The sequence below is a fragment of the Drosophila busckii genome, chromosome X, assembly GCF_011750605.1.
Source record: "Drosophila busckii strain San Diego stock center, stock number 13000-0081.31 chromosome X, ASM1175060v1, whole genome shotgun sequence".
Taxonomy (NCBI): Eukaryota; Metazoa; Arthropoda; class Insecta; order Diptera; family Drosophilidae; genus Drosophila; species Drosophila busckii.
The window spans coordinates 15,654,254-15,675,781 of record NC_046608.1 but is presented as its reverse complement, the minus strand read 5'-3'; the positions used below and the strand labels follow the sequence as shown (position 1 = coordinate 15,675,781).

The 21,528-nt window shown below is 39.3% G+C and overlaps 4 protein-coding genes across 12 annotated transcripts in view; 2 read left to right on the top strand and 2 right to left on the bottom strand.

Annotated features, from left to right (window-relative positions):
• Positions 1-3,722, bottom strand: part of LOC108605294 (mucin-5AC) — a 40,502-nt gene extending 36,780 nt beyond the window's left edge. For 6 of the 9 annotated variants that reach the window (XM_017994944.1, XM_017994947.1, XM_017994945.1 and 3 more), the window contains exon 1: positions 1,207-1,284. In XM_017994944.1, the coding sequence (XP_017850433.1) occupies positions 1,207-1,263 (57 nt within the window). In that variant the 5' untranslated portion in view covers positions 1,264-1,284. Of the gene's footprint in view, positions 1-1,206; positions 1,285-3,662 lie in introns of those variants that run through there. The other 3 variants (XM_017994953.1, XM_017994955.1, XM_017994950.1) reach the window with 2 other exon arrangements.
• Positions 3,723-6,902: 3,180 nt separating this feature from the next.
• Positions 6,903-10,695, bottom strand: LOC108605300 (protein deltex). Its single transcript, XM_017994964.1, has 5 exons — positions 10,608-10,695; positions 10,019-10,533; positions 8,580-9,848; positions 7,823-7,968; positions 6,903-7,760 (listed from the first exon to the last, which is right to left on the bottom strand). The coding sequence occupies exons 2-5, from the start codon at positions 10,430-10,432 to the stop codon at positions 7,460-7,462; spliced, it is 2,130 nt and encodes a 709-aa protein (XP_017850453.1). The 5' UTR covers positions 10,433-10,533; positions 10,608-10,695; the 3' UTR covers positions 6,903-7,459.
• A 390-nt stretch (positions 10,696-11,085) lies between these two features.
• Positions 11,086-12,660, top strand: LOC108605310 (60S ribosomal protein L7a). The gene is made up of 4 exons (XM_017994980.1): positions 11,086-11,204; positions 11,356-11,479; positions 11,537-11,907; positions 12,306-12,660. The coding sequence occupies exons 1-4, from the start codon at positions 11,190-11,192 to the stop codon at positions 12,609-12,611; spliced, it is 816 nt and encodes a 271-aa protein (XP_017850469.1). The 5' UTR covers positions 11,086-11,189; the 3' UTR covers positions 12,612-12,660.
• A 1,611-nt stretch (positions 12,661-14,271) lies between these two features.
• On the top strand, positions 14,272-20,083 carry LOC108605386 (centrosomal protein of 164 kDa; the record flags this gene model as incomplete). The annotated part of the gene is made up of 3 exons (XM_017995056.1): positions 14,272-14,344; positions 16,362-16,473; positions 16,531-20,083. Coding segments are annotated over 3 exons (3,738 nt in total), but the record flags the coding sequence as incomplete, so codon positions are not given.
• Positions 20,084-21,528: the final 1,445 nt, after the last annotated feature.

The window sequence follows — 21,528 nt, the reverse complement described above, 5'->3', positions numbered from 1 at the left end:
AGACGCAGCGCAGACGCAGACGCAGCAGCAGCGACGACGACGACGGCGTCAGTGGCAACAACAGTGTGTGGGGCAGGGGGCAGTTAGTCTAGCTTAAAGCAGCGCGACTAGTTCACTTGTTGGCCAAAAAGGCAAAACTCGACTTGAGGCTCAGAGATATGAATATGCTAGAGCTACAGGCCATAGCGGGTGTCTGGCTGTGCCAATTCAACTTTTACGTTTATTATATGTGCTTTTTTTATTGATTTATTTATATATTTATTTACTTAAGTCTGAGCTGGCCCACGCTGCGCTTTTAATTGGCTATAAAGGAAACAAGTGACTCATGCTCAGCTCGAAAGAGAGCGACGAGAGAGCAAAGAGAGCGTCTGCTGCTGCGTGGGCAACGTCTGCTGCTATTTTTGTGCATAACTTTTGTCTACTAATACTAATTTTTTATAACTATAATATAGTTGTTAGACTTTTGGTGTCAGCAGCAGCAAGCGCGTCATCGTTTTTTTTTTTCTGCTGCTGCTGCAGCCCACACAAGTTTGATTTAAAGACAACCCCATAAATGACCCAATTTGGTTTGACTTGTGATAAATAAATAAACTGGGATTCTCAATAAAAAGCATTACACAGTCTCCATTTTCTACTGTCTGTTTGTTTGTTTGTTTGCTTTTCATTTCTGTCTAAGGCAATGCACACTGACTCAGCTTTGCGTGTTGCCAGCTGGCGTGGCAATGAACTTGCCACAAAGCACAGGTGGCTGCCACAAGCTGTAGCTGCAACTTGCAATTCAATGTGTGCCCTTAGTTAGACTCTAGACTTGCTTTATAGCCATAAAGTCTGCGCAGGCTTGCAACCTAAAAAAAACTTTAAAAAATTTATTCTTTCATTCTTAACTATTAACGTTTTATGCAATTAAAAATTTGTTCTTCAGCTTATAAAATTTCTTCACTTGTCCAATTCAACTATTTTTTATATTTGCTTTTAATTAATGTTTTATGAACATCTAGTCTAATTGGCATTTGTTTGTTTTTTAAGGTCAAGTTTGTGCATTTTTAAATATAAATCTTGCGCATCCGCCCATGATGTCAACTCTATATGACAGTTCAGTTCTTTATAGAGTTGCTTTATGATTATTATTATTAATTGTGATTTGTGACAGATATACCCAGCGTATGCGCAATGCATTAAGTATACGCAGCGTAATTGTTTACTTACCATTTTACGCAACAATTCCTCATTTTGTATGCCAGCCAAATCGCACTCCAATTCCATGATAACAAATGAGTTCAAGAACTTGCAATAAATATAAAAAAAAATAATATGTTAGTTATTTGGCTAATAAGTATAGATGTGCAAATATATTTGTTATTGCTTCAAAATATTTACAATAATTCCACATAAAATATAGTGCAAAAAAATTATAAATGCTTTAGTTATTTAATTATCAAATTATGTGTATTAATATATTATTGTTTTGAAAACTCTGTCTAAAATAATTTTCATATTTTGAAATGCACGCAATATATTTGTAGCATTTTTTTTTTATATTTTTTTTTTGATTTTAATTCTAATGTTAAAAATACAATAAATATTTTAGTGATTAGTTATAAATATTATTATAAGATTATTATTATTTTAAATTTTTTGTTTTAAAAATATAATAAATATTTAGTGATCAGCCATAAATATATGTAAAAATAATTTAATAATAATAATTTTCAAAAGTTTTCAAATAATATATATTTTTAATAATTAGTTTCAATGTTAATGCTCTGTAAATTTTAAATTCTTAAAAATTAAATATATTCGCTTTATACATTTCTTTGTGTTCAACTAATCTATGCATACTATTTTTATTTTTGTTTATAGGGTGCACTCAAATCGAGCTTTAAAATGTCTACGTATTATTTTCTATGTTAATACATTGTTGCCATTGCAACTGCGACTGCAAATGCATTTTTTATTTTGATTCATTTGCTTTTGTTGTTGTTGCTGTTGCTTTTGCGGTTTCAATTCGTACGTACATAGATTCGTTAATATTATTTTCAATTTATCATGATTTGCTGTGTGCTGTGCGATTTTTTATTACACTCCAGCAACGACGGCAACGAGGCGAACCAGCTAACCCCAAGACCAAGTCCCCAAGTGCCCCCAAGTAGTCCCAAAACAAGTTGTGACATTTCCCCCGTAAATGGTTAAAATGAAACATGTCCATTATTATTTGTTGCTATCGTTGTTGTTGTTGTTTTTGTTGTTTGCAATTGCAATTGGCCAGCCAGCTGTGATTAGTTGATTTCTGTTTTGGTTAACATCAACAGTCAGCGATGCTCGGTCAAACGGCAATTGAAATACACAGCACGTAAGCCAAGCTCCCAGCTCTCAGCTCATCGAGCACTTGGGGCTGGGGCTGGGTGCATTTTGTTGTCCGGTGGCCAAAAGCCAAACAAGTTCAAAACCGCAATTGGGCAAATAGGCTGCCAATTGTTAGGCAGTCAGTCAGTCAGTCAGTCAGGCAGACAGACAGTCAGTCAGTTAACACTTGCTCAAAGCCTGATGCTCTTGTCGGGATCTAGACAAACATAGAGTCGGGAAATTGCAACTAGGTCGAGCTGCTTGCACTTGAAATTGGGAATATTGAATATGCTTTGGCAATGGGATAAGGCTAGATAAAGATTTGAATTTAAGACAAAAATAATTATGGGCATTGAACCAATAAAAAAAAATTAAAATAGTGGAAAATTCCAATAGCTTTTGAATCAAAAATTAATTGCAGCATATAAATTTAAAAAAAAATTACTGGGATTTGTATTATTTAAAAATATATATTGATTAAAAAGTGGGAAATAACTTAAAGTAAGCATATTAGCTTTGAAAATGGAAAATTACAACAGCGCGTGATAAAAAAAAAATAGTTCACAAAATACAAAAAAATTGTTACTAGTTTAATATATTTAAGACATAAATTAAACTAATGCTCTATATCTTGACTATGGGAAGCCAAAAACGTTTAATTTTGTCTTTTGCTGCTATGCAGATAAGCAATAAATTAAAAGAAACTCAATATTAGCAACGAACGAATATTGCCATAAATATTAATTTGTTAATGTTGCGAAGCAAAACAGACAAATCGCATAGTCGTAAGTCAAAGATTAACATAATTTTAATCGAAATACGTCAAAAAACAAACTAGTGAAACGGCAAAGATCAATAGATCGGTGTGGATGAGAAGCGCGTAGGAAGGCGCGTGGCCAATGCCCTCTCGACTGGCGGCGTGGCGACAATAAATTGTCACAGTGCATGCCAAAAATGTGTGTTGTCGCCAATTAAAAATATCAAACATACATGAGAATGAGAATTCGTTGGGGCATTTTTTGGTCATCATAAAAATCAATGCATATAAAGGCAAATGTGCTTAAAGCTTAGCTGATTTTAGCAAAATTAATTGTGATTTATGTGCGCCTAACCCACGCAGGCAATTTAATCGATCGATAGGCAGAAAGAAAGAAAGAGAAAGAGAAAGAGAGAGTGCGATTGCTCGTGTAATTTGAGCTTACTTTGTGCTGCCGCTAGATGGCGCCAGTTAGTGCAAAAAAAAATCTTAAACCGCAAAACGGTTAGAAATTTACATATGCGCATGTGTGTGTGTGTGTGTGTGTGCCTGTCTCTCTCACCTGTATCAGCTGTCTCTGTCTCTTTGCTTATCTAGTCAGCAGGCTGTGTGTGCTCGCGGCTTTTGTAACTGTAAACTTATAAAAAGTCAAACAATAACAACACTATATATAATATTAATTTTTTTTTTTTACGCGGAAAGATCAAATTATGCAGAAAATATATAATAAACTTTGCGTTGATTGACTTGCGGTTAATAATAAAAATTTACATGCAATAAATTGTTTATAACTTTATATTTTATGCAACTTGCAACGAATGAAAAAAAAAAACACAGCACTTTAAAAAATTAATGTTTGTTGTATATTTAAGCTTTATAGTTTGTTTAAGCTGTTATTGTTATTAGGCTTTAGTGTGGAATGGAATTTGAAGATGCGCACAACCGTTTAAGACGAGCGTAGGCTCTTAACTGATTGCACTAGCTGCACTTGTTGCTGCATTTTGACTACGCTACAACAGCAACAGTTGCTGCTGCTGCGACAGCAACAACAACAGCAATCTAGACTGAAGAGCAAGCGACAGGGAGAGAGAGAGCGCGCGCGAGAGAGAGAGAGAGAGAGAGGGCTGTGGGCAGCGGTCATCTTCTAGTCCAAGTCCAGTCTGATTTTGCGGTTCGCCTCGTTGACACACATACTAAGGCAAACATGCGTATGTGTTAACAACTGCAACCTTCAATGCATGACATCATACAACAGGATGCTACAATACAAGGACATTAGCTTACATACATGACTTTAAGTCAAAACAAACTACAAAAATGCACAATAAGTTAACAAGTATTGAAATTGTAAATAAGAATACACAAGAGAAAAATTAAATAATAAAATACAAGTATTAAAAGTGAATTAATATTAATAATATAACACTAAATTCAAAAAGAAAATAGCCCAAGTCGCTTTTAAACTTCTCAAACCTTAAAGATATTTTTATCAATATTAAAAAACTTTTAAAAAATTATACAAATGTCATTCAATATAATTGATTTGAATTGAAGCTTGGCAATTGAGCTCTTAGAACTTTAGCTTTTGACAAAATCTCTATCTAACTTAAGCATGCCACTTAAAACAAAAAAATCTAAAATTAAAAATTAATACTGAAAAATACCAAATATGTTAAGAATTAAGCCAATGCACTTACCTAAATCGTTCCAAACGTGCCGCTCTTAAGTTGCTAAAGTCGAATTCCTGGCCAGGTGTGTGCTTAACTATCGTAGAGCAAGTTCGTACAGCAAACATAATTGTTTTGGATCTGAGCAAGTTGAGCTTGAAGCATAATTGTGATGATGATATTGTTGCTGATGAAGCATTTCAAGCAGTAGTAATGTCAGCCACCAATTGAAGGATTTAGTCAGGACATAAACCCATTGTAGACTTCACCTAAAAGCAAAAAATATAATTAGTATAAATGAATAATAATAATAATAAAAAATATTTTTACGTATATGTCAGAGATTTAGAATGTCTTGAAACATTTTTTAGCTTTAAAATATTTTACATAAAGTTTGCAAATTACTTAGTTTTATAAACAATGCAAGAAAACTGAGAAAATTACAAATTTCTGTACAATTGTTTGTTTTAATATTTTTAATCAAAAGCACTTCTAGAAAATATTTAATTAAAGCAAGTGATTAGTTATTTTTAACATTAAAGCCGCCTCGATTTCAATCATGAATTAAAATTGTTTCATAAATGTGCCAAATGTTCAATATTAATTACTTAATTAACTTTTGGTTAAATGTTTTGCTCGTTTTTGTTGGACAATTTTTGATATATTTGAATTGTTAAAACTTTCTTTTAATGCAAGCCAATAATTGCGGCCACGCGTGTTGCATGCAACAAAATAAGAGTTGCATAAACCTATGCAGAGCACAGAGAGCCAGCCAAGGTAACAATGTACAGCAAAAAAAAAAAAATAAATAAATAAAAAATTAAAGCAGCGCTTGTCGCACATGGTCAGTGGCATATTGCGAATTTTGGCTAAAACCACTAGTTGATTATGTAGAAACGGGCCCAGAAGTAGGCACACACACACATACACATACGCATACATGTGCATTGAATGTCAACGTCAACGCTTCAGTGTCAATCAAAATTGAAATTGCGTACACAGAAAATTCTAGGAAAACGCACAAGGAGAGCAGCAGCAGCAACAACAATAACAACAATTTGTGAAATTTGCTTACCAAATATTAAACTCAGCTGTGGCAACAATTGTTGTAGCTTTCTAGTGAAAGTAGCTGCTGTTGCTGCTGCTGCTGCTGCTGCTTGTCCTTGAAGTTACTGATGTCAGCAGCAACTGCAGACAACAACAACAACAACAAACGCCTTATAAGGATTGTCAGTTGCCAGTTGTGGTGGCAGCCACATGAAAAAATGCACAAAAATTGATTTTAATTTATTTTAAGTGATTCACGAAAAACAAAAAAACGCAAAACCTTGAATGCGCTTAATATGTGGCTGCCAGTGACAACAACAACAACATGAGCAACAACAACCATTGCACAATTAAACTGCAGTTTATTTGAATTTTTTTTTTTTTTGTTGTATGCTAAAGTCAAATAAATGTTGTCTTTAATTAATACATTTTTATTTCATATTTATATTATTGTCTGTTGATTATTGAGATTTTGTTTGATTTTAACTAACAACTAATCAGTGCTAAATACAACTTAAGAGAGTAACGAGCCAGCAGCTCGCTTTAGCTGTCTTCAAACTCTTTATATTAATTAGTATATATGTTTGTATGAATGTTTGTTTATGTATGATATCAATATGAAAGCAACAAAATGTATTTAAAAAAATAATTAAAATAATTATGTATGTTATGTGGTTGTTGTTGTTGTGAATGTTGTATGTATATATTGTATGTATGTATGGGTGTGTGTGTGTGTTAAAAAAAAAATGCGCTTCGAATCACAAATAAAAATTACAGTTATAAAAAGTATAATAATAATGAAATATTTGTTTTAAATACAGTGATTGCTTTTAAATTTGTTTGCACTCTGTTTAACATAGCATTATTAATTAATAATAATAGCACAAAGCGTAATTTGTTAATCCATTTTGCAAGAACATTTCAGCACAGCAATGTTTAAAATATTAGCAAACTATAAACAATTTGTATACATTTTTTTTTTTTCAAATAAAATTATGGAATGCAAAATCTTTGCATCTTGTTAAAATGCATTAAATTTAAATTCTATAAAATTAACATTTTAACAACATTTATAGCAATCACTGTACTGCACATTAATCAATTTAAAATTTAAACTAATTGTTTTTTAAAGTCTCAAGTGAAGAAATTCCAGTTACGACATTGCTTAACACAAAAACAAACATAATTGCGTTTGTCTTATACAATTTTGGCACGGCTTAGCATAAGTATTTAAATTAAATATATATTTATAAAATCGCACGCGTTAATACTAATACTAATAGTTTGTTGTCTATATAGCATATATATATAGAGTTATATGGAATTTGTTTCTTGTGTGGCAATTAGTAGTTTATCATTTGTTTAGCAATGGCCTTAATTATGTTCTAAACTAAACTAACTAATTATTTAAGCACTTAACATATTGGAAGAACAGATGCTGTTTATAATATTTAAAAGGAAGTTGTGGGCGTTTGCAATTGTTTAGGGTTCGAGCAGCTCGAACGTTGGCGGACATCAATTGTAAAAATTATATATATATGTATATATATATATAGCATAAAAAAAAAAACAAGAATTGCACACACACTGAGATTATGCTTGAGAAAATGAAATACTAAAACTACTATTAAATTTAAATTGCGTTTTAGTCCGTAACGCCTAGATGCACCAGCTGCTGCATGGTGCGTTGCAAGTAGGTGGGATCCGGAAACATATTGAACTGCGTCTTGTGATCTACGCTATTCCAAATAACCACATCCTCGCGTCCCGTGGTCACTGAACGTCCTATGGAAAATAACAAGCGACGATCAAAGGCAATTTTGAGAAAACGCAACACTTTGCGCCCCAGCGGACAATCGGGCAGATAACAAATGCGTGGAAAGCCTACGGCAAAGAAGGCGCGTCCTGGATGCGGATGCTCTGCTGTCTGCAGTCCCGAGGCAATGCTGCAAGCAAATAAATATAGTTAAATATACAGAGTAAAATTGCTATATGCAGCAGAACTTACTCGTAGACAATTTGTATGGTATTTTGTCCTTCGTGTCCCGGCAGACTTTTGCTTATGATGCTCCAGGACATGCTGCCAATGGGCTGATTGCCCACCTTTTCGCCATAGACAATGCCGCAGACGGGACACTCAATAAACAGATTTTGCTGTGCGCCAAATAGAAAGAGATAGAGTATGAGTAATTGCATAGGAGTGAGAGAGAGAGAGCACATATAGTAAACATGCATATGAAGCGTTTAACAAACATTTAAAACAATAACAAAATACTATAAACTGTAAGCTTACTTACTTTTTATACACTTGTCTCATGCAACTCTTCCTGTTGCATATTTGATTAAATATATATAATTTCATATTAAATGACTTGATGTTAACAATATTAATTTTTAAATGTTGTAAATAGAACTGCTAGCAGTTTAACCTGCTGACAATATTTCTAAGACTTTTTATTAAAATGTTTGCAATTTTAAGTTTTTAAATCAATAGAAAATTGCCACGACTTAACAATTGCACAGATATATTTCAAAATATTATAAGAATTCTAGCAAAGTGCGCAAAATTTAAGAAAAATTGTCAAATTAACTGATTACTTTTATAAAAAGTTGAACATTGCAGTTTTCATTTTAAAAATGGATACGCTTCTAATTTTACATGAATTAGTTTAGCACAAGCAGCGATAGACAACGAGAGTTGCGCGTCTCATAGTTCAAAGGTTAATTAGTAGCATTAGTTTTCACTAAATTAGTTTAACAATTACCTTATTGAGTTCATTTTGCTGGGCAATAATCATGCCGTTGAGGCACTGCAGATGCATCAGATGCTGGCAGCGACTAAGCGATATGGCTGGATTCTGAGCCGAGTGCACCAGTTCCTCCATGCACATGGGACAGGGCTGGGCATTGGGCCACAGAGGTGGCTCAACGACTTTGACAAAACGCGATATCATATCGCTGGCTGGGTCCACGCCCACAATCGAACCAGCGATTGATTGTTGTTGCTGCTGCTGTTGTTGTTGTTGCTGCTGCTGCTGCTGTTGTTGCTGCTGCTGCTGATGGTGTGGCAAGGGCAGTGGTGGCGGCACAGGCGCACGTTCACCCAACGATGAAGGCGGCAATGATGGCACAAAGACCTCATCGCTTCCCAGCGAACAATCCAATAGATCATTAACTGATATGGCAAAATTACGACTGCGTAAACTTTCCTTGCTCTCATGGCTTAAGTATGTGGAAACAGTATCTACGCTAGGACGACGTCGATGCGACTTGACGCTATTGGTATCCGTATCCGAAGTGCGCGTGCGTGAGCGCGAACGATGCGAGCCCATGCGGCTGCTGCGCTGCGACTGCAGCGAGCCCTCCGAGCAGCGACTATGATGACTGTTCATGGAGGCAGTCAACATGCACTTGTTGCCAGGCGCAAAATGCGCTTGATGCTGCAACAAATGCAGCGTCGAACCAGTAGCAGCAACTGTGCCATGATGATGATGATTGTGATTGTGATTGCTATTGGCGCTGCTGCTGCTGCTGTGCTTGCTGCTGCTGCCAAAAATATTGAGATTGTTGAGTATCTGACGCAAGTTTGTAGTAGAAATTTCGCTGTGCTTCTTGGGCGGCTTGCTGCGTGGCTGCTGCTGCTGTTGTGCATGTTGCGCATGTTGCTGCTGTTGTGCATGTTGTTGCTGCTGCTGCTGCTGCTGCTGTTGTTGATGTGCATGCTGTTGTGCATGTTGTTGCTGCTGCTGCGCATGTTGCTGCTGTTGTTGTTGCTGCGCGCACATCGGCAATGGCTGCGGCTGTCGATGCTTGGGCAGCGTATTGCTGCGCTGCTGATAATCCTGCACATTTGCAGGACTCTTAAACTGCAATGCCTGCTGCGGCGTTAGCTTAACCAAGGGATATGGCGCTTGTTGTGTGCGGCGTATGCTGCGCAGTGGTCCGCTGGGCTGACGCATTTGCGTTAGATTGCAAAAGTTTATCGTATAAGGCAGGCTAATGTTGGTGTGGCACAAATCCAGAGTTTGCTCACCCTAATAAAAAAAAAAATACATTAATAAAATTAATTTAAGTGTTGCAGTGGTCGGCATAAATAATTTGACAAGTATTTTAAGCTGAATTAGTTTGTTCTGTTGAAATAATAAATTAAAATTGATTGTCAAATTACTTATGCTCTCCGCTGTATATCAATGCTTTTGCTTACGCGTGCCCAGGCATCCTCTATGATGCACTGCACATGCATGTTGTATGGCCGCCAATCACAATTGCTATCCGTGCTGCCGCCGCACCACTCCCATTTGGTGCCCTTGCCTGCCGGACTGCTGGGCGCATAGAGCATGCGCCGCACACCTATGGTTTCCACTGCCCTTTCGGCATCTGTCTCCTGGGTCATGGTGCGCACATTTACATAATACTGCTCCAAACTGGGATCGGCATCGCTGAGCATAACACGCGTTAGCTTTTTCGCATGCGCACGCTCCAAATGCTGCGATACTGCCGGGGAGTAGGGTAACCATTTGCCGCCGCGTGATTCAAACTCCCAGACGCATACAGCATGCGTATGGCTGCTGCCAGCAGCAGCTGCGCCGACGCCAGCGGCAGCTGCATTGCTGGCCATTGCTTCTAGGCTTTTCTGCTGATTACAATCTCATTTCATTTTTAATTTATTTTTTGCTGTAGTTTGCTTAATTCGTTTACTAGCTTAAACCTGCAACGAAGCTGAAGCACAAAATAAACAAAGAAATTAAAAATGGTGGTCGCTGCAGCAGCAATTGCATTTTTTCGAAACCAACCTGTTTGCTGTTATGCTAACACACTGCTGTTAAAATCGTATCGTTTGTGTTACGCACACATTGAAATGTATTGAGTTTAATTAATTTATATGCAAATTTTAACATTTGGCTTTTTTTAAATGTAACAAATCACAGTTGTTTTACTTATTTTTTTTTTGTATCGCGATCAGTGCTGGATGACAGTGTGTGGCTTGGGCTGCCAAAGTACCTGCTCAGTTTTATTTGCGCAAACAATTAATTTCACATTATTTTTACATAAATTAAATTCATTATTTATATAAGTGCGTTTTTATTTAGTAGATTTACTTTTAAGTATTAAATTTCTTTATATCGATAAGTAAATGGAGAGTAAACAGTCACAAGCAGTGTTGTAAAACACTGTAAATTGTCAGGCCCTAACGCAGAAATGCTCCAAATGCAACCCTGTAAGCGGCACACTATCAATTTTGACAAGTTGGCGACTTCCGTCGCTCTCGCCATTCCTTTACCTTTCTGACGGGCAGACGTAAAGCTGGTCTTTTTAAACGACCCGCAATATAATCTGCTTTTTTTGTTAGCATCTTTACATAAAACTGCGTGAAAATGGTTGTTAAGAAGGTAAACAAACTTGACAAACCAATTGTTAAACAAATTTCGAGTGAAAAACCTTTTTTTTTCTAATTTTTTTAATGTGCATATTGTTTGTTTTGATTTTGTGTGTGCAAAAGTGAAAAATGAGTAAAACTCAATTTAATTGTATATGTTGCAGCCCAGGCCAAAGAAGAAGCCAGTGACCAAGAAGGTGGCGCCAGCTCCATTGGCTGTGAAGAAGCCCGTGGTCAAGAAAGTGGTTAACCAGCTTTTCGAAAAGCGTCCCAAGAACTTCGGCATTGGTAAGTACTATAAGTGACAAATGCCAATTATCAGTGCTTAATTGTAATTGCTTTTAGGCCAGAATGTTCAGCCCAAGCGTGACTTGTCTCGTTTTGTGCGTTGGCCCAAATATATTCGCGTGCAACGCCAAAAGGCTGTGCTCCAAAAGCGTCTGAAGGTGCCCCCACCAATCAACCAGTTCAGCCAGACCCTGGACAAGACCACAGCGGTCAAGCTATTCAAGCTTCTGGAGAAGTACCGCCCAGAGTCCCAGCTGGCCAAGAAGCAGCGCTTGAAGAAGCTCGCTGAAGCCAAGGCTAAGGGCAAGGAAGTCGAGCCCAAGAAGAAGCCCAGCTTCGTCTCTGCCGGTACCAACACCGTGACCAAGCTCATTGAGCAGAAGAAAGCCCAGCTGGTCGTGATTGCTCACGATGTGGATCCTCTTGAGGTAAGTTTTTGCATATCAAACAGTTTAAAGCTGCTACAACCAGTAGTCAACGGATAAATAATATAACTATTGACTATAAGTGATTCATTTCTTATAAGCGTTAATCGTTTATGTGAATTTGTTTGCTTATAAGAATCAGCTAAAAAAACGTTTGCTATTATATGAAATTATTGAATTGATATTAAATCTTCATATATGCGCAATAGCTATAAATATTTAACCGTTTTCTACTGCTCAATATAAAATGATGTAAGATTTTTGAATTTCTTCAACTGAAATTGCTTTAAAAGAAAGTAATAATTCTTGTGGTCACTTGACAGCTGAGTTTACTTCAATGCAAAAACAATTTCTTATCCCCACGTGCTCTTTACTTATTGCTCTCTCTTTCTTACTTGCAGTTGGTGCTCTTCTTGCCAGCTCTGTGCCGCAAAATGGGCGTGCCTTATTGCATCGTGAAGGGCAAGGCTCGTCTGGGACGCCTTGTGCGTCGCAAGACCTGCACCACCCTGGCCTTGACCAACGTGGATAACAACGATAAGGCCAACTTCAGCAAGGTGTTGGAGGTCGTCAAGACCAACTTCAATGAGCGCCACGAGGAGATCCGTCGTCACTGGGGCGGTGGTATTCTCGGCTCAAAGAGTTTGGCACGCATTTCCAAGCTGGAGCGCGCCAAGGCCCGTGAGCTTGCCCAGAAGCAGGGTTAAACACACATGCTGGGACTTGGACTCTTTTTTTTGTATGCAAGTTGTATGATTAACAACAAACAACATCAACACAAGAAGAAAAAACTAAAATAAACTTTTAAGTGTACAAATTTTAGCTTGTGCTAGCTTTTTTTTTAAAGGACAGTGTTATAATATATTAAATAATTTTAATATTTAAATTCGCTCAGCTGTTTTGTCTCACAACTGCGACATTACTTATTGCCTGTGGCCTGTGTGGAAAACGATGGCAACGATTACAGCTGTAGCATTCATTAAAGCGGTTTTGATGGCTAAAGGAGTTTGAAATGAAATGAAAATCAAGTAGTCATTTATACTTTGACTAATTGTAATTTGTTGATAAGAGTTTAATCTCATTTTTGTTTAGTTCCTCAAGCCTAAAACGTCTATTCCTGTTAAATATATGCTTCTCGCTCACTCCGGCAAGAACATCGAAACTATAGATGTCTCACTCGCACTTGTTTGAAATAAATCTTGCAGTGCTGTTCACGAACTAGTGCTGTGGATGATACGTGTGGTATATACCTTATCGATTATTCACAGGTTTGCAAATTAAATTCAATTTAATATTTAAATTTTAGTTGCTCCGAGCTATTACTATTTTTGAAAGAAAACTTATTTATATTACCATATAAATATCATATTTAGAATTTAGTGCGTATCTTGTTCTTTTCGATATGCATAAGTCGATAGTCGGTATTGGTCGTACATAAACCAATCGGTACTTCGATAGCCTGACATCACTAATAATATCAACAACTGTAATGTAACGTTAGAATGCGCATGAAAAAGTCAGCAGGCGGATATTAAATATGTAAAGTGATTTATATTTTATTTGGAGTGGAAAAAAATGCAAATTTTGATGGAAACTGTCAAGTAAGTAATAGCAATGTAACAAAAGCATGAATCACAGCAAAAATACGCCTGCGAAAAAAATCAATACGAATTTACCGTTAAGTGTGCAAACATTTTTTTTAAAGCCAATGTGTGTGTACGTGTGGGCGTATTGAAATTTTATAAGTAAGCGTAAAAAAGGCTAAACAACTCAAAATTGTGTGTGTATTGTGCACTGTTGCCAGGCAAACGCAGCCTGGATAAAACCCAGATATATATGTATATACATATATAAAAAACAGGACGCCCACAATGCAACTCGTGCAATATACCCTTTTTGTATGTGTATGTGTATATGTAGAGATTTTTTCTGCTCTCGTCTATTTTTAGGTCAGTCAACAGTCGAGCTTCGATTTGCGTCTACAGCGCCGGTTAAAGCTACAGCGAGTCATAAAGAAACAGTCGAAAGCTAGCATACGACATGTTTGCGCATGTTGCAGTTTGCGTTTGCACTTATGCAACTATAAAAGGTTAACTAAACTTAAACTACTTTAACTGAACTTCTCCAATCTTCTTATTCGGGAAAACCAACAAACAAGCGTGTAACTAAAAGAAGGCAGTTAAAGTTAATCGAACACCAATAACAACAACAATTATGGCAACAACAACAATGAGCAGTAGCTCGGCAACGGCTTCCCTGGCCACAACACCGGCTACAACGCCAACAGCATTAACAACCGCGGCCACAACAGCCAAACGCTTGGGCTATCAGTCGCCAGCGACGTCGGTGTCAGCGTCTGCGTCAGCGTCAATGACAACGACAACATCATCCGTTATATGCGAGGAAGTGTTCGATGAAGCTTGTCTGCCTTCAGCAGAGGGTGAGTTAAAGCAAACCCCCCGCCAGCACCCAATCCCAACCCACACCCCATCAAATAAGTTTTAGTTTAATATTTATGCATGTGTGATGACGACATTTGTTGCTCTCTCGCTGCGGCAAACAGCTGTTTGTTTTTGAACTCTCGTTTACTCTTAATTGCTGCAGTTGTCATTTGTTTCTATCATATTATTTGTTATTTAATGCGTTCCCTGTCTCGCATTTGTCATCAAGCGCGAGTCCTTTTTGTTTTTGTTTCAGTGGGTCAACCTGCAATATTATTTATGTAGGTGAATATAAAATGCAGTGCTGTCTGCTCGGGGTGGTTGGTAATGGCCTTAGTCATGCTCTAGCGCTGAAAAAAGGGTGTTTCAATTTCAGCAGCAGCACAAGCTTAAAGCAAGTCAAATAACTCTTTGAGGACTAAGAAAACGCTGTGAAATTTAAGGTCAAAATAAATTTCATTTGAAAATTTAAAAAATTTGCTTCAGTATTAAATACTTGAGTAATGCGAGTATTCAAATTATTAGCTTTATTTTTTATGGTAATTCAACAAACTTGTTAACCATTAAAATATTTTTAGTATAAAAAAAAATTTGTGAGCAAGCAAATTATTAATTTAAAATAATTAAATCTTAGTCACAATATTAAAAGCATGAAGGTTTGCTTTTTAAAAATTAACAAGAATAAATAAGTACTTGTATGCAAATTTTTAATCATATATTATTAATCATTAAAATAAATTAATAAAATATTTTTTATAAATTAGATCTATTATTAAGATTCTTAAATTTGTCAGTGCACTTAGTTTTTTTTATTGTTTATCGCTAAATACTAACGAATTATTGAGTTTAAAGTGCAGCAAAGCGTATTTAACTGTCTGACAAAAGCTGCTTGCTTTGTAGTCCAGCTTGGTCAGCTGTGTTTGGGGACACATGAAATTGTATTAAGCTCATTGTTGGCTTAACTTGGTAGCGTTAAGTGCCTCGAGCGGATACTTAATAACACTTGTATATATGTATATGTGTGTGCGTGTGTGTGTGTGTGTGTAGGTGTGAGCATGACGACAGCTTAGCGCTGTTGAAATTTTTTCGCAACTGCTGACCACTAGCCAAGATTCTGAACGAGGCCATTTCTTGTGTTTGAGCTGTTGCTGTTGTTATTTGTGGTGGTGGTGTTGGGTGGGTGGCGTTGCCTTCTTGGTGGTTGTTGGCTAAAATCAATAGCCGCTTGTATGCAAATGCAGGCCAACATAGTTTTTTTTTTTTTTTTAGTTAGTCGCCGGTTTTCAAAGCGCTCTGTTTGTTTTAGGAAATGGAATATTTAAGCGCTTAGACTGTAAACTGTTTGAGTTGCAGATTGTGTCGCTGGATTTTCATTTTCTCTCTTTGCTGTTTTAATAAAAGCGAGGCTCTTGCTTTCACTTGCATTGTTAGCACAGCAGGCAGCTTAGTTGGCTTTAGAGCTGTTGAATATTAATGCGGAGAGGAGAGTGCATAATCGGCCAAAAATAGAAAAAGCATAGATAAGAAAAAGCGCTCAAAGGGAAATGCATTTTATGAAATTTAAAAATGATTCAAAACTTGCAGTTTGAATTTAATTGGAAGAAATCAAAACATAACCAATAAGAACTCCCAAAAAGTATGCAACATTTTATTTATTTGCATTAAAATTTATAGACAAACGATTCTATTATCTTGGGCATATATAACTAGACTAAGCTAAACTAAATAAAAATCAATAGAATTGAACAAAATATAATCTTTGGCATATAGTATAATAAATTTAAAGTAAATAAATCAGATACATGTGTATATTAAATTTAAGAAATATAAAAACCCAAGTAAAACAGCTTAATTTGTTATTATACATAGAATAAAACATTATTATATTATTTAAAAAAAAAATAAACTTATAGATCTTAGTAGACCTTTCAGAAATTTTAAAAAGCGTAATTGTCATAAATAAGAAAAACTCGCATTAGAACCCACAACTAATTCGTATTGAATTAATTTTTTCAGAGATAAATGACTATGCAAACTTAATAGGCATTGATACCAGCAAGGAACCGCATCTATTGCATCTAGCCAAGGAGGGTCTTATGGCCGCATTGCCTGCGGAGTGGAAAATTTGGTAAGTCATAAAAATTGAAAATAATGAAACAAATAATGAATTTAATTACGGCTGCAGCTACTCGGAGGAGAAGAACGGACATTACTATCACAACACGCGCACAAAGCAATCGCAGTGGGATCATCCATTGGACGCCGTCTACCGTGAGCTGGTGGAGCAGACGCGTCAGAAGCTGCTGCTGGGCAGCGCAGTTACGCCCATTATAGACAACTCGGAGGATGTGTCGCAACTGGACTCGGGCATAAGAAGCATGCAGGGCACAGATGAGCTGTTGGACGATATGAGCGCTCCGCTTAGTCAGCCGAAACCCGCCAACACTTTTCCCGTGGCCAGCGGCTTCAGCGGCGGCGTGAGTCGCTTTCTGGAGTCGCGCGGCAAGGGCTTTGGGCCCATCTTTCAGCCGGTGAAGAATACGCGCTTCGAGGTGGCCAAGAGCCAGCTGGGCATGGCCGAACGCAAGAGCGCATTCCAGCTGTCCGGCACTGGAGCAATGTTTCTCAAATCTCGACGACAGGAGCAGCAACATGAGCATGGAACTGGAGGCGTTAAGGGCATACTGCGCGACTCGAGCTTAACGGATATGCGACGCAGAGTGGAGCGCGATGAGGAGAAGAGCGTGCGTTTTAATTTGCAGCAAGTGGAGATGGAGCAGGAACAGCAGTCGGAGCAACAAGCGGCGACGGCGGCGGCAGCAGCAGCTCAACAGCAGCAAGAAGAAGAGCAACTCAAGAGCGCCGAGCTGAGCAACAATTCAGAGGAAGAAGCAGCAGCTGCTGCTGCTGCTGGACAAGACGTTGCCGATCTGGATGAGGATGAGGACGATGATGAGGAGGAGGAGGAGGAGGAAGATGACGATGATGTGTGGGATGAAGACGATCCGGATGCCATGCAGGGCATGTGCAGCCTCAATCCGTTCATCAGCGATAGCAACAAGCGCGACATACGCATCATAAGCCTGCCCAAGGCGCAGACCATACAAATGCTCAAGGAGCACACGAACAGCAACAGCAGCGACAAGGAGAACACACCGCTGGGCATTAAGCCGCTGTATGAGGACACCGAGGACTCGGACTCCAAGGCGAGCAGCGTGCGCAGTTTTATAATCAACAAGCATGAGCAGCAGACACAGCATTCGACGGAGTCGCAGTCCGCATTCGATCTGGATGAGCTGGTGGGCAAGCATAGCCATGAGCTCGAGCAGCTGCAGCGCAAGTCAGCGCAGGCGGCGGCGAATGAAAAGCTGGGCATGCGCTCGCTCAAGATGGCCAGCAAGCTGGTGGGACTGCTGAAGCACAAGGAGCAAAGCAAGGACACAAGCGAAATGCTAAACGAGGCAGCCGCGCTGCAACAGCTGCAGCTGGACATGGAGCAGGTGAAGCGCGAGCATGAGGCGCGCCTGAAGAGTCTACGCCATGAATACGATTTGCGCTTGACTTCGCATCAGCATCAGCTGGAGGAAGCGTTCGAGCTGCAGCTGCAGCAGCTGGAGCAACAGCTGCAGGCAAAGCGCGTGCAGCTGATCAGCGAGCACAAGCAGCGCATGGCCACCATGCAGCAGAATCATGCCGAGCTGCTGCACGAGCTGGAGCGCGATCTGCGCAGCGAGCAGGAGCTGCTGCGACGCGAGCATGCGACGCAGCTGCAGCAGCTGCGCGACAGGTTGCAGCACGAGCTGCAGCTGGAGCAGCAAAAGATGCGCGACAATGGCGAGCAGCGGCTGTACGAGAAGCTGCGCTGCGAGAAGCGACTGCTTGAGGATAAATATCGCTGCTTGAAAGAGAAATATGTGCGACTCAAAACTGATGTGAAGCTGTCGCTTGAGCGACGCTCGCGTCGACGCGAAGCAGCAGCGCAGCAACAGCAGCATCATCAACATCAACATCATCAACAGCAGCAGCAGCAGCAGCAGCAGCAGCAATCGCTAGCGGCAAACAATTCGCTTACTGAGCCAACGCTCTCGCAGAAACCTTCAATAGGCAACAGCGAAAATCGCTCGCTCAGCTACTCGGAGCAGGCGCAAGCGCTTAAGGGCGGCAAGCCGCCTGTGCCGCCCAAGACGCATCTCAATCTGGCCAGCAAGTATATCAAGCAGCTGCAGCAGGACGACAACAACACTTCGCTCAGTCAATCGGACACGACGCTTAGCAATAATTATAGCAAAAACTATTTGACCACGCCCACTAGCCATGGCGCCATGGTGCTATTGAGCGACAATGGCAACAGCGATTCGGAGCAGCAGCAGCAGCAGCATAACGAGCATAACAACAACAACGGCAAGCAGCAGCTGGCGCCGCGCAAGAAACTCTTTTCGCGCACCAAAAGCGCCAGCACCAGTCGCCTGAACGCCGCCGAGCCGGGCTCACAGCAATACAAGCCCGAGCTGCGCGCCTGCACGCCGGTGGAGAATCTGCGCCATCAGCTGCAGAAGCTCGAGGATCTGGAGGATCAGTTTCCAGAGCAAACACTTGATGCCACCTACCATTTGCGCTATCCCTTTACCGACATAAGCAACGAGCACGCCACCGTGGTTGGCTCCGAGCTGGAGTTCTTCAAGCATCGCATTCATCTGGAGCGCGACTCAGTGCGTCGCGCCAAGGAGTCGCTGCGCACGCAGCGCAGCAATTTTCGTGCGCGTCAGCGCGAGATTAAGCAGCGCCACAAGTGCCTGGCGCTGACTGCCACGCGCAGCAATCTGGAGCAGCTTATACAGGAGGAGAAGGAGCTGACCGAAATGGAGGTGAATCTGCATCGCACGCGCGCGCTGCTGGGCGAGAAGGTCATACGGCTGCGTCATCTCGAGCAGAGTCTGCTGCGGATCTACGAGAAGGAGAAGCCCTGCCTGGATGCCAGCAGTCTGGAGGGGAAGCCACATGATGATGCCGCCACGCTGAGCGATCTCAGCTCGCACTCCAGCTCCGGATTCAGCAGCACGGACTTTGTCAGCGGCGCTGCCGTCGATATGCACAAGCGCAAGGAATACTTTCAGCAGGAGTCCAACGAGTGCATACAGAATCTGGAGATACTCAATGCTGAGATACGCGAAATTCTGGACATTTTGGCGCAGAAGCAGCAACAGCAGCAGCAGCAGCAACAACAACAGCAGCAGCAGCAGCAGCAACAAGCGGCTGCTGCTTTGACCTTGAGCATGCCCATGATATCGCCACATGAGCTCAGCTGGTCGCATATGCTCAGCCAGCCATCGCCGTCGGCGGCCACCCCCACGCTGCCCAACACCAGCAACAGCAGCTGCTGCAGCAGCAGCAACAATACGCTGCCCGCTGGCGCTGCTGCCGCCGCCGCTGGCGCGTTGCATGCACCACAATCAATACCCACGCTGGCGGATCGCTTGGAAACCTATCGCCAGCTCGCCGCCGGACGCATGCACAGCTCCATGGGCGGCGCCATTCTAGCGGCCAACACCATCGTCTCGCAGAGTCCGCGCGCCGTCAATTACACCACCAGCCTGGTGGAGCGTACGCGCGATTTGCGCAATTGGCTGCGTCAGGCCAAGACCGAGCATGAGCTGCTCACTGGCATGGGTGGCATGCAGCATGCGCTCAATCTACATGCCACAGCAGCAGCCACACCCACTCATGCTGCTGCTGCTGCTGCTGGCTCAGCGGCAACTGCAACAACAGCTGCTGCTGCTGCTGCCACAATTGCTGGCGCTGTGCCACAAACGAATTTATAAATTGCTAATCAACTTGAGTTTGGTCTAAGTTTAAGTCACATTTGCCTCACTATTGTTATCGTTTCGCCTTTCGAACTCGAATTCGAATTCGAATACACTCTCATGTATATAGTTAGTTCTATTTATTATGCCTTTTAATGCCTTTGAGTTTTCTAAACAAATCTTTTGGGAAGTCTAGTCGTGTACGGAGCTAAGACGCAAAACTTATTGAAAAAATAAATAGTCCATATATCGTTAAGTTTCCGAGATTTCGAGAGTCAAAAATCAAAGCAAAGATTTCATTTTTAAGTTTATGGCGAAAAACGAAAAACAAATGAAGCAAAATATACCTTTTTATACCGATATCAATCGGTATCGATATAAATCAACAAGCAAAGTTAAAATTGCTTTTCGTTGGGCTTTACAAATTTAAAAAAATATTTTTCTTTTGGTTTTTGGCGATTGATATTTCGGAAACTAAGCGTTATATCGATAAATTATATTTAAAATGCGCTCTAAAAATCCATTTTTTAATCTTGGCGCCGTAAAAACTATTTTTATATTTTATTTCACGCTGGCCCAACTCTTAGTTAGCTAAATTGATTAGTTTATCTAATTTAGACTTTGACCAGTTTGTAGTAAAATATATTTAAAGTTTAAATTAATTTTATATTATAGCAAAACCAACTTAATTTTAAATATTAAATGCTTAAATTATTAATCTTTTTACAAATTTATTGCAAGCTGGCCAAACATTTAGTCATCTAAACTAGAAGTTTAGCTAACTTGACTTTGGCCAGTTTGTAGTAAAATAACAACTTATCTGAAGCTTAAATGCATTGTTTATTATTTCATTTTAAATATTCAATATACCTAATATCTTAAACTCGAAATCCACATTAAACATACATAAACAATATCTAGTCGTACTCAAAGAAAACAAATCAAAGTAAAAATTCTCAGAAAAAATACAAAAATCAAAAAAGTTAATATCTTTCTCTATCTCTCTCTCTTTCTCTCACGCAGTCATAGCAAACATTATAAATATATTAAAAAACTAAGTAAATTAACTAAGCAAGTTAATCTAACTGTCATAGTTGAAAGAAACACAAACATGCGTTGCAAATATTTGAAGCAAGCTAATATTGAGACAACCATAGAAAAGAAAAATTTACAGTTGAAAAGAAAATAGAAAATGGCAGCTACAGAATGTGAGAAGCTTTATATAAACGAATATATTACTTCAAAGCACAACTACATATGTTTAAAAATAAAAAACTATATATTAATAAATGAAAAGCACAAGATTCATACAAAAACCAAAAAATCAAATCAAAATACTTTGCCAACATATCTATGCAACAATTTTTAAATATTTAAAATAC